The sequence below is a fragment of the Drosophila gunungcola genome, assembly GCF_025200985.1.
Source record: "Drosophila gunungcola strain Sukarami chromosome X unlocalized genomic scaffold, Dgunungcola_SK_2 000021F, whole genome shotgun sequence".
Lineage (NCBI taxonomy): Eukaryota > Metazoa > Arthropoda > Insecta > Diptera > Drosophilidae > Drosophila > Drosophila gunungcola.
In genome coordinates this window covers 739,788-750,738 of record NW_026453184.1, presented here as the reverse complement: position 1 = coordinate 750,738, position 10,951 = coordinate 739,788, and the positions used below count along the sequence as shown (strand labels likewise).

At 44.9% G+C, this 10,951-nt stretch overlaps 4 protein-coding genes across 5 annotated transcripts; 3 read left to right on the top strand and 1 right to left on the bottom strand.

Moving 5' to 3' along the window:
* Positions 1-2,062: 2,062 nt before the first annotated feature.
* Positions 2,063-4,342, bottom strand: LOC128260309 (U3 small nucleolar RNA-associated protein 6 homolog). The gene is made up of 4 exons (XM_052993208.1): positions 4,157-4,342; positions 3,785-4,088; positions 2,522-3,706; positions 2,063-2,447 (listed from the first exon to the last, which is right to left on the bottom strand). Exons 1-4 carry the CDS (start codon positions 4,246-4,248, stop codon positions 2,214-2,216), a joined length of 1,815 nt encoding a protein of 604 aa, XP_052849168.1. The 5' UTR covers positions 4,249-4,342; the 3' UTR covers positions 2,063-2,213.
* Positions 4,343-4,578: 236 nt separating this feature from the next.
* Positions 4,579-5,900, top strand: LOC128260321 (chromobox protein homolog 3). The gene has a single exon (XM_052993222.1). It carries the CDS (start codon positions 4,696-4,698, stop codon positions 5,437-5,439), a length of 744 nt encoding a protein of 247 aa, XP_052849182.1. The 5' UTR covers positions 4,579-4,695; the 3' UTR covers positions 5,440-5,900.
* A 644-nt stretch (positions 5,901-6,544) lies between these two features.
* LOC128260308 (anaphase-promoting complex subunit 4) lies at positions 6,545-9,564 on the top strand. 2 transcript variants are annotated; one of them, XM_052993207.1, is made up of 6 exons: positions 6,545-6,744; positions 6,825-7,067; positions 7,315-7,714; positions 7,773-7,943; positions 8,005-8,167; positions 8,236-9,564. In XM_052993207.1, the coding sequence occupies exons 1-6, from the start codon at positions 6,633-6,635 to the stop codon at positions 9,448-9,450; spliced, it is 2,304 nt and encodes a 767-aa protein (XP_052849167.1). In that variant the 5' UTR covers positions 6,545-6,632; the 3' UTR covers positions 9,451-9,564. The 2 variants fall into 2 exon arrangements, with proteins under 2 accessions (XP_052849167.1, XP_052849166.1); XM_052993206.1 differs by having other exon boundaries at positions 7,773-7,949; positions 8,236-9,563.
* A 345-nt stretch (positions 9,565-9,909) lies between these two features.
* LOC128260323 (uncharacterized) lies at positions 9,910-10,864 on the top strand. Its single transcript, XM_052993225.1, has 2 exons — positions 9,910-10,302; positions 10,421-10,864. The coding sequence occupies exons 1-2, from the start codon at positions 9,969-9,971 to the stop codon at positions 10,801-10,803; spliced, it is 717 nt and encodes a 238-aa protein (XP_052849185.1). The 5' UTR covers positions 9,910-9,968; the 3' UTR covers positions 10,804-10,864.
* The last annotated feature ends 87 nt before the right edge of the window (positions 10,865-10,951 follow it).

Sequence of the window (10,951 nt, the reverse complement as noted above, 5' to 3'; positions counted from 1 at the left end):
TACTTTGGAAAAAACGCAATTAATTAGAATCTATGAATACAACCGCCCGACTTGGGATGCTAAAGGATATTTTATTATTTACGGGGTGACAAATTAAATTTTTTTATTTAACTTTTTTTTTATTTAAATAGTAAAAACACACTCTCAAAATTTCAAATCGCATGGATTAATACTTTTGGAAATATTTCCAATCCATTGGCATCCTCAGCTAAAAATATTAATTTTTGTTAAATTATCACCAAAGCCCTTAAAAAATACATCAAAACATCAAAATATTAATTTTTTTATAGACTTCCGAATTCAGCAAAATTTATTAAGAAAATCAAAGCATGCATTAAATGGAATATAAATTCAAATATAGGCGGTTATTTAAAACAAATTCTGAATAAGAAGTTTTATAAACACAAGTGATTTTTATATATATGTTACATTATTATAATTATAAAAAAGAACATACCTTATGCAGTGTTTTAATGCATATATCCATTACCCTATATGATAATTCAGAATAAGTAAAACTGATAAAAGCTCGATCTGCTTCCCCGGCGTCGAATTGAGCAGGTTGCCTGCAAAGATCGTTCATCCTCAATTAGAACAAGTCTATAGCCGATTATCAGAACTTCTCACCGATTAGCATAACCCCGCATAAAGCTGCAAATCCGAGCATAACCATGCCCACAATTTCCGGTTCTTAAAGAAAATCGATGGTTTTACTTCTGTAGTATTCCATACCAATGTAGGATGAAATGGCCTGCTGGAGTTGAGAAAAGGTATTTGAATTATTATAATATTTTTGATAGATTTTTTAGATTTTGGAATGCAATAAATGTATTTGAAAACAAAAAGTTAGAGGCGTTCGACAATGGTCTCAAAGCTTATGTAAATTAGAACATATATTAGTTGACCAAAGACAACAGTACGTATGAGTGATATTGTTTGAATCCATTGCACGAACGAATTGTTTGCGAAAAATTTCTACTGGTGTCCTCTCACCATGAGCGGTTCAGAGTAGAACTTTAAAACCTTCCTACAAATTGGGACCACCCTAATGTACACATATGTATGTAGCTATTGCTGCTTAAGAACTCAAGCAAATAAGACATATATAACTACTTTACTTTTTTGTATCAACTAAAATATGGATTCCATTTTCTGAGGTTTCAGAATTACAGAAATATAAATATGCAAAATTCACAACTTTTTAATAGTTTAGCGGTTAAGCAACACAGACATATTTCCCAATTTAATTGAAGTGTTCTTGGGTTTAAAAAAGCTAGATTTACTTACCACCTCAATGATTTTAAGCACCACTTTACCGTCTACCATGACGATTAACTTAAATTTAATTTGATAGATTTGGATCAGAGAATAATGTGCTGGGACCTGGCGGGTGTTGATTCTACGGAGTAAGAATGTGAACTGATCAAAAAGATCGCGGTGTATTTTTTCGAAAACATTCTTCGGCATTCGTGGAAGCAATTGTCATTTAGTTCTACATAAAAATCTTATTCTTAGATTATATAAATGAGTAGCACCATAATGTTTTTGTAATAACGACAAATTCCTTAAATGCTCTCTTTTAAGGTATAAACTTATTAGCATGCTGGAGTTTATGTTGATATTTACCGCATTTAAATCGAATCGAACAAGTGCCAGATGATTCAGCAATTCTCGGACGTCTAAGCCGCAATATCAGTTTTAAACATTCATATAATTCTACAAAATCAACATGAGTAAATCTATACATTTTGTTTTAGAAATAAATATCATTTTAAAAATGTTCATGACAAAGTTCTTTGTAAATTTTATGCCCAATTTTGTATTTACTTTTACTATTAGCAACCGAAAAGGTTTGTAAATTCTTTTGAAATTTATTTACACATTAATGATAAAATATAGGAGGTATAAAAGGTATACCACAGTATTATTTCTAATTGCTTGAAAACTGCTTTCATTAGTTATACAAAAATGGTTACAAAACAAAACCTAAATAAAGGGGTAAAAAAAAAGAGTGAAAATATCAAAATCATTTACTTTAAGGTATAAGCCACTTATCCGCAAATAAAATTTAAGCGCTTTTATCATATTAAAATTTCTATATTCACAACTAAATAGTTTACAACAATTTTTTTTAAATTCTTATAATAGAATCTATCAACTATAGATTGACTTAGAAAGTAAGTGAAGAAACAAGAAATAAACTAGAACAGCTGTTAACCAACTATAGCAGCGCCAACGTAGGAAAGAGTCCGCTCCGCTTCGAAGGCGGCGACGTATTGGGGTTCCAAAGTGGTGAGGGCGCGCTGGGCAAGCAGGGAGATGTTCTTCGTCTCGCCGTGGTCGCGCTCAAAAGCTAGGTACTCCACCCAAACGCGTGGCTCTGTCTTGCCAAAATAGCAGGCCATGAAGTCGTAGCACATGCGCCAGTACTTGAGGCTGGCCTGGTCCTGCAAAAGGACAAGTAAATAAGTTTTTTAGGTAGGACCTTAAACGTGAATTAAACAAAAGTTTGAACACTTACGTGAACCGCAACGCTAGACTCCAGCTGGACCATCTGGCGATGCAGAGCCAGCGACATGGGCGGCAGGATGGCCAGCTTTGCGTACTCCTTGCGTGCCTCCTCAACGGATCGCTCCTGCCACAGATAGCGCAGATAATCGGAACGCAGCTCGGCAAACTCTGGCCACGCCGACTTGCAGGCGAGGCCGTAAATCTCGTCCAGCCGCCGGACGCCCAAGCTGTCTTGCCGGGTGCGATAATACAGAATAACACTGCGCCACAACGGCAGCGCCTCTCTACCCATGTTCTTGTGGATCTTGTTGAATAGCTCATAGATTAAGGGCTCACTATCGCTTTGGATGTGCGTGGCTAGCAGCAGTTCGTGCATCTCCACGGAGGAGTCGGCCTTGAGGGCCTCCGTGAGAATGGTGACCGCTGCCTCCCTTCCACCGGGAGCAGTGCAGAGCATCTTCCTCAGCGTGGCATAGTGTTTCACCCCCATCAACTGCGAACGATGGCCGGCCTGGAGAGCATCCGCCAGGCACTGCTGCTTGAGGATACGCTCTGTGTTTGCATCGCTGTTAAGGGCCAACATGGCATCCAAGTAGAGGTTCCACATCTCCGGCGTTTGCAGCTCCTCCACCGCCGATTTGTAAACCGTGACGCAGAGCTGAATGCGTCGCTTGAGAGAGCGGGCATTGACGGAGCGGGGTTTTTTGTTGGCCGGCTCCTCGTCGCTGGTGTCCAGCTCCTCCTCCTCCAAGTCGCCAAGGTGGAAGCCGCGCAATTCCCGCTGGGCAAGAAGGTCCCAGAGACCCGGCTCCCTGGGGAACTTCTCCTGCATATCGTCGATTATCATGCGCTGCAGCTTGCCCGTCAGCTCCTGATGATCCTCACAGCTCTCCAGGAGCTTTACGAAATAGTCCAGATGTGTGATGTTGGCCATGCTATTGCGGTAGACTGCCTCGACGCGTTCCAGTTTGATGTCCTGCTCGGAGAGCGTGTTCTCCGCCAAATTACGCTCGTCGCTGGCCAGCGAAGCTTCTTTTAGCATGATATCGAAGAAGCATTTGTTGAGGACCTCCGAATCCGGATGTCGCTGTAGGCCGCGCAACAGGATATCCTTGACCCGGTCGATGTTGAGGCGATTGTGCTCGTACAACCACAAGGCGGCGTCCACCCAAAAGTCCGGAAAATCGCCATGGTACTAGGGTTTTAGTTGGGAGGGAATCCATATTGATTATCATCTGTGGAAGTGAGCAGATCTGCATATCATTATACCCACCAGAAGCATCTTTTCGTAGATGCCCGCCACCTCGACGGGATTGGATTTCTTGCTGAACTTGATCCAGTTGCTCCACAGCCGCCTGTCGTGGTTGAACTTGCTCAGAGCCTCCCTGTACAGCCGCATGATCCGCGTGGCTATCGAAGCCTTCAAGCCGGTCAGCTTCACGTGCATCTTCTTCTCCTTCTCCGTGATGGTCTGGCTCATCTGCTTCTCGTACAGTATGAACTCCAGGTAGTCGCTGATGGTCTGGTGGCTCTTGTTGATCTTCAGGAACAGCCGTTCACGCCGGGTAACGATTTCTCTGCAAGAATTTTGGGAATAATTTGGTAGCCGCAGCCCACACAGCCCACAGTTTAGTGGCCCACTCACCTGACTTGATCCGCCGTGAATACGTTATAGTTCTTCATCTGCTCGTACTCCGGCAGCAGGCGCTCCTGCATCTCAGCAATGAACTCGCCCATTTTCGCTCAGTTTCTGCCAATTGGTTTATTAAATATATTGTTTATTTCTTTAAAAACAAGCGCACGTGCAATGCACTGGGAAATCGATTTTGAGACTGGCCACTTATCGATAGCAGTTAGGGATGACAGTAAATAGCTTGTAATTTGTAAATTTAAATATATTTAAAAACAGCCATAAATTATATGCAGCTTTTGTTACACCAATCTATTTATATAATTTACTACTTAATGTTAACTAATTAAAAAAGGATTTGTTTTACCGTTTCTAACCTGCAAAATACACCTGCCATCGCTAGCGATATCTGCCGATAGTTCGCAAGCAAGGAGTTGCGCATCTCTAACTCTTCTTCTTCCACCTACAAATCGCACGGACAAATTTGTTATAACGCCGAGAAAAACAATAAATACGCATTTCAAAAGATTAACTTAACGGAATCGGAACTAGAAATGGCCGAATTCTCAGTGGAACGCGTGGAGGATAAGCGGACGGTGAACGGTCGCACGGAGTACTACCTAAAGTGGAAGGGCTATCCGCGCAGCGAGAACACCTGGGAGCCGGTGGAGAACCTCGACTGTCCGGACTTGATAGCCAACTTCGAGGAGTCGCTGAAGAACAACAAGAAGGAGACCAAGAAGCGCCTGTCCACCTCCTCCACGCCGGACTCCATTCGCAGCAAGCGCAAGAGCTTCCTGGAGGACGACACCGAGGAGCAGAAGAAGCTGATTGGCTTCGAGCGCGGCCTGGAGCCATCGAAGATCCTGGGCGCCACCGACTCGTCCGGCCACCTCATGTTCCTGATGAAGTGGAAGGGCAGCGACCATGCGGACCTGGTGCCCGCCAAGCTGGCCAACATGCGCTGTCCCCAGGTGGTCATCCAGTTTTACGAGGAGCGTCTCACCTGGCACACGGGCAGCGGCAATGGCAATGGCAACGGCAACACCAGCTCCGGCAATCTCGTCTCCGGCGGCCTGGGCTCCGCCGGAGGCAGTGGCGCAGGTGACGACACTGCACCGGGCAGCGTGGGCACCACCGGCGGCGGCAGCAATGCCGAGGGCGGCGACGAGGAGGAGCCGGAGCAGGAACAGGAGCAGGAACCGGCCAGCCCCGCTGGCAGCATCAACCAGGACGAGAACGCCAAGCCGGAGGAGAGCAGTGAGTTGGACAACGGCCAGCTGGATGCCGATGACTAGTTGGGGGAACGACTCGGACTCGGACACCGACTCCAGATGGCTGTTCCGGATTTACCCGCTTGTGTGGATACATACACGCCGTCTCTAAAAATTAACATTTACGATATATACATATTTGGTAGTGTAGCCCCTAAGCTTAAAGATCGATTAACTGAAGTTCTGGCGGAGTTCAGATCCGCGGTAGTACATACATAATCTATAAGTTGAAATGTGACTTTTTTTTATAACCCTGTTTTAATTTTAAAGCCCCTTCCCCTGAAAGTTTAAAAACCACAAAAATCGCAGTGTAAAATACAATTGTCCTTGCGTACATGTTTCCGTGAGTGTATGTTGGACAGGGCGAACGGGGATTGAGCCGAAGGACACCCCATCAAGCACCTAGAGTTAGGGACCCTAAGCATCCCGTACACTATGTTTTTACCACTGTAAAGTAATAAAGTTTGCACATTCTCAAACGGAAATTAACAATCTTTCCCTGAGAAAACCAAAAGACGCTAGATGCGCTACCCACCTGACTATTTTATGGTCAGGAGCTTAACTTTTTTGTAAAAGGCAATCATTAAGTTCCTTTAAATATTTTTAATTTTAATTCTCATGTTGAATTGTTAAAGAATTCGGCCAAAAAATGCATTTAAAACTTTGTAGGTTGTTAAGAACCCAAGCATTTATATGAATAAAAAAGTAATGCGCAAGCATTAGTAAAAAATCATTAAATATTAATATTATTTGTATTATATATATATTCGGTCAATAGAATTGTTTAAAACGTTGTAGATGGTTGAGAACCATTAATCGCATTTATATGAATCAATAAGTAAGGTAAAAAAAACATCAGATTTAAAAATAATTTTTAAATAAAAATGTTTATATTTCGTAGATTTTTAGAAATTCATGAAGGTCTATTTAATTTTATTCGCAATATTGCATATAAATTAAGTAATAAACAAAGTTAAAAGTCAAAATTTTAAGACCTCGATTCGGTTTTGGTTTAACCATTTTTCTTTCAATACGTACCAGGAAAAAAAGAAACTTACAAAGTCTCAATTGACAAACAAACTAATATTTTTAATAATTCTGTGGCATCGATTGCAGGCGGTTATCGATAAATCTTCGATAGGCGCCGGTAAACCAAACTCCTTTCATATTGTCATTGTTGATGTAAATACTCACCGGACGAGTGCAAGCGTGGAAAGATGGCCCAAACGAGCTCCATGAAGCTGCTGGGCGCCCGCAACATGTCCTGCATTGTGGAGCGCATGGAGTGGAACAACAAGATGGATCTGATTGCCTACGGAACGGAGAAGGGTGAGTAACTGCATCTGCATCTGGATGCAGATATATAAATAGAGCCCTTACGAACCTTACGACTGCTTTCCGTTGACCAGGCGAGGTGGTCATCCAGCGACTGAACTGGCAGAAGATCGTCACGTTTCCCACGCCCGGCGAGGATGTGCGGGTGCGCTCCTTGAGCTGGCAAATGGACGAGACGCTCCTGGCCGTCGGCTACAGCAACGGCAAGGTGGCGCTCTTGGACGCGGAGAGTGAGACGATCATCTCGGGCCTGATCTATGAGGACGACATCAAGAAGGTCTACTTCAGCAAGGCCATTAACTCGCAAGAGAACCTAGGTATGGAGAGGATGGCATAAGGAAACCCAAAAAGTAGCACTGAGTGCAGGCTTTGGACCATAGCATCTCAAAGAACTCTTACAAAACTGGTTACCAAATCAGAACTTTGTCCTATAAGAACAGATCCTATCTTGACCCTCTTTTGAGTTTCTATAACAAAAGTATCCAACTCATTATGCAAAACAACCATCGTTTCAGTAGGTTTTCCTATTATACCTACTGCATTAATCAATTAATACCTTTACAGGTACCTACACCTGCAATGCGAAGGACAAGCACAGAAAGTACCTGCCCAAACTGCAGCCACTGACCAATATCGATCCCTGCCTGAAAACTCTTGACCAGAAGTCGTTTCCGAAGGGGTCGCCCTGCTTCCTGGTGGTGATAATGCGAAGTGGCAAGGTGCACCTTCTGCTCCTCGGTGCCCTGCAGGCGGGAAGCATTGATCTCACACAGCACATTCTGCATCCGGAGCAGTTCGATGTGTACGATGTGCGCCTGAACGGGGACTTTAATGCCATTTATGCTCTCTTGAGGGACGGCCAGGAGCTGAAGATGCTGCACTTTCACAACCAGGTGCTGCAGGAGTGCATGGCACCCATGCTGGAACTGGCCACGCATTGTGCCCACATCCTGGAAACGAAAAAGTAATACTATTTATCAATAATGTAGTGTAATAACTCAAGTTTTGTGTTCCGCATGTAGCTACATAAATGACACGCAGCAATGCTTGACAGAAGCCTGGGAAACTGTGCAGCTGGAGATGGACAACAAGCTGACCAAGTACGCCAACTCCCAGCCCTACGGACAGATCTCTGCCCACTTCCTGGAGCTGCATGTCTTCGGATTCGCTACCTTCGAGGTAGAGGAGTTTCTGTTCGAGTGAGTTGCCCACTTAATGGGTGAGCAGCATGCTCATAAGTCCTCCCATCCTTAGAACTCTGTCCGAGAAGGGCTTCAAGAAGATTGCCAACTCGGTGGACCTCAGTCTGAGCAACCTGCAAGGCTTGGTGTTCAAGCAGCTGAACGGATCGGCCATCAATATGTTCTATTTCCTCAACACGATCGCGGGATTCGGTCGAATGTCGCACTTCTTCGAGGTATGTGGTTGTCGGTTCGCTCATGAGAGGCTTGTCCATGCATTTATCGCATTTAACGTCTTATCCAGTCGCTCATTTCGCCGGATGTGGCCAACGAGGCGATGCGAGCTTGTGGAGCCTTTGTCCTAAAAGTTTACGAACTGCAGCGAACGATCGACACTTTGGTGTACAACATGAAGCTCTTCCATGCCTGGATGATATTCACGATACTCCGTCTGTCCCATCAGGAGATTCCCGATGACCTAGTGCTCACCGAGGAGGAGAACATTGCGTTGGCCGACTTTCTGTGCGCCATGGAACCGGACATAGAGGACCGCAGCGACGACGAGGACGATAAGGACGAAGTGGTACGCGGCAAATTCAATCTGGAGCGAGTGGGTCAGTATCTGGACAATGCGTATTTGACCCAACCGTATCCCAAGGACCCCAGCCAGGTGTGGGAGGAGATGGTGGCCGAAAACGACTGCCTGAGTCACTGCAAGCTGTTTGTGCCGCACGACAAGTATCTGTCCCTTGTGCAGCAGCGCGACAAGATGTTCAATGCAATCGACGCGGTGTTCCACAAGCCAACGGAGAGCATTAGCGGCAGTTTCAAGCTGGCCTCGACTGTCATCTGTGGCGACCTGCCGCCCATGGAGCCCGGCGAGGGGCTGGAGGATCGGGAGTTCGTGACCTGCAGCTACTATGTGAATGAAGCGGCCAGGAGCGATATGCTGGCGTGCACCGTCAGCTGGCAGGAGGCCATGATCCTGGAGGTAAGTCGCGCGGGCGACTGTCTTGTGCGCTGCACCAGGATACAACTGCATCCGGGCATCTTCACGGCACCCGTTCACGAGGACTACTATAACCTGCGCTTCGTCGCCCTCCAGTTCTACAATGAGTCGTCGCTTTCGTTGCTGGCCCAGACAACTAATTCGAATCCCGGTGTCCGTCCGCATAGCTATTTTATACAATTCTCACTGAGTGCGGCGCGGAATCAGTGCACCCAGCACCAAATGGGACCGCTGGTCAAGCTGAAGGACGCCACTGTGACGCACAGCATCCATGACATTGTCGATGGTGCCGCATTCAAGGGATTGGACGGGGTGTGCGAGATGCTAGCCGTCTCGGGCAGCAGAAAGGTGGCCACCGTTCTCTCCGATCGCAAACGCAAGATGACCATTTTCGAGATGGAAATTGAGGAGGAGGAGGACGATACCGAAATGTCGCAGGCCTCGTTCCTGGACATCAGCAAGGAGTCTGTGCTGGCCGGCGTCACTGATTCCGAGAAACCAGATGCGTAGTCTCAAATTCTTGTTATTCCCATATTTTATTATAACTCATTACAATGGATTTGCCGTGTGATAATTTAAGATCGTGGAGCTTAAATTATTTCAATAATACAACATTTAAGAAATCTCAATGAAAACTATTGGTATTTTCTATGTCGACTTTTCTTGGTCTTGGTCGTGTCTATTTAATCAAGTAAAAAACCCAAAATGTCCCTCAAACTTTAAAATTTGTAGAATCAATGTCTATGTGTAAATCTGTTTTCTCATAGTTATTGATATATATTATTTGAGCACTAGAATTTGCAATCTTGATAGAAGTAAAAGTTTGACAAAGTTTATTGATAAATGTAATTTAGTGATAGGAAATTCCAATGAATTAGGCGAACATGTTTTTAAAATCGGAATAGTCGTTACAAAATTTTCAATCGAAGGGCATCAAATTATCGATATCTTAACAAACTATCGTTAAGTTGTAAATTGCTGACTGCCATCCCTAATAGCGTGTTCACGAGAACACAACATAAAAAAATATGATTTTAAATAACATGAAGAGTATCAAAAGTAAAACAAATTCAAAACCCGTTCCGGCTGCCATGGAAGTGGAGGAGAGTGAACCGGAGGAGGCGCTTGCAGATGAGCCACAAAAGGAGACTGGGGAGTCAAATGCCTCAGATGACGACGATGAAATGGACCTGGCCAGCTTCAAAGTCAGCTCCAGCACCTCCGCACCCACCAAAAAACGCAAGAAGGGCATTATCTACATATCCAATATACCCAAACACATGAATGTGACCCGTCTGCGGGAAATCCTGGGCGAGTATGGAACCATCGGAAGGGTTTACCTGCAGCCGGAGAAGCTGTCAAGTGAGTTGAGCTAGGGGATTGCTTTATAGAAGTACATATCTACTGTCTTCCTCTGTAGTTTTACTTACTTTATACGCCTCTTGGAACATGTCATCTAATCCAGATTTATCCCACACAGGTGCCAAGGTCAAGAAGAACAAGCGGAAGCGCTACAACATCCACTTCACCGAGGGCTGGGTGGAGTTTGAGTCGAAGCGAGTGGCCAAGCAGATCGTTCCCCTGCTGAACAACAAGCAGATCTCCACGCGAAAGAAGTCGCAGTTCTACGACTCGCTGTGGTCCATGAAGTACCTGCCCCGGTTCAAGTGGGTGCACCTCACCGAGCGGATGAACTACGAGCAGGCGGTGCACAAGCAACGGCTCCACACCGAGGTCTCGCAGGCCCGCAAGGAGACCACCTTCTTCCAGAACAATCTCGACAAGAGCGAGTTCCTCAAGAAGCAGGCCAAGAAGGCCAAGAAAGCCGAAAAGCAAGCTGCCAATGGCGAGAGCGAGACCTGAACCCTCCACAGACTGTTGTTTCTATGTTTACCTGGTTGGAAATAAACTTAAATTAAGCGAGTGCATTTTGGTATACATTTTTTAAGAATGGGTTTGTTTTAAGGACTTAATTGCCTTTATTGGCTCTTTTAAATTTCCCGCTCTTTTT

What these genes read in the sequence shown, in the direction of transcription:
- LOC128260323 (XM_052993225.1), top strand. Translation starts at nt 9,969, where the DNA reads ATGATTTTAAATAACATGAAGAGTATCAAAAGTAAAACAAATTCAAAA. An exon ending in GCAGCCGGAGAAGCTGTCAA is followed by an intron (nt 10,303 to 10,420) that starts GTGAGTTGAGCT and finishes TATCCCACACAG; the next exon opens with GTGCCAAGGTCAAGAAGAAC.
- LOC128260321 (XM_052993222.1), top strand. Translation starts at nt 4,696, where the DNA reads ATGGCCGAATTCTCAGTGGAACGCGTGGAGGATAAGCGGACGGTGAAC.
- LOC128260309 (XM_052993208.1), bottom strand. Translation starts at nt 4,248, where the DNA reads ATGGGCGAGTTCATTGCTGAGATGCAGGAGCGCCTGCTGCCGGAGTAC. An exon ending in TTCACGGCGGATCAAGTCAG is followed by an intron (nt 4,089 to 4,156) that starts GTGAGTGGGCCA and finishes AAATTCTTGCAG; the next exon opens with AGAAATCGTTACCCGGCGTG. An exon ending in AGTCTAGCGTTGCGGTTCAC is followed by an intron (nt 2,448 to 2,521) that starts GTAAGTGTTCAA and finishes GTCCTTTTGCAG; the next exon opens with GACCAGGCCAGCCTCAAGTA.
- LOC128260308 (XM_052993206.1), top strand. Translation starts at nt 6,633, where the DNA reads ATGGCCCAAACGAGCTCCATGAAGCTGCTGGGCGCCCGCAACATGTCC. An exon ending in TAACTCGCAAGAGAACCTAG is followed by an intron (nt 7,068 to 7,314) that starts GTATGGAGAGGA and finishes ATACCTTTACAG; the next exon opens with GTACCTACACCTGCAATGCG. An exon ending in CACATCCTGGAAACGAAAAA is followed by an intron (nt 7,715 to 7,772) that starts GTAATACTATTT and finishes TTCCGCATGTAG; the next exon opens with CTACATAAATGACACGCAGC.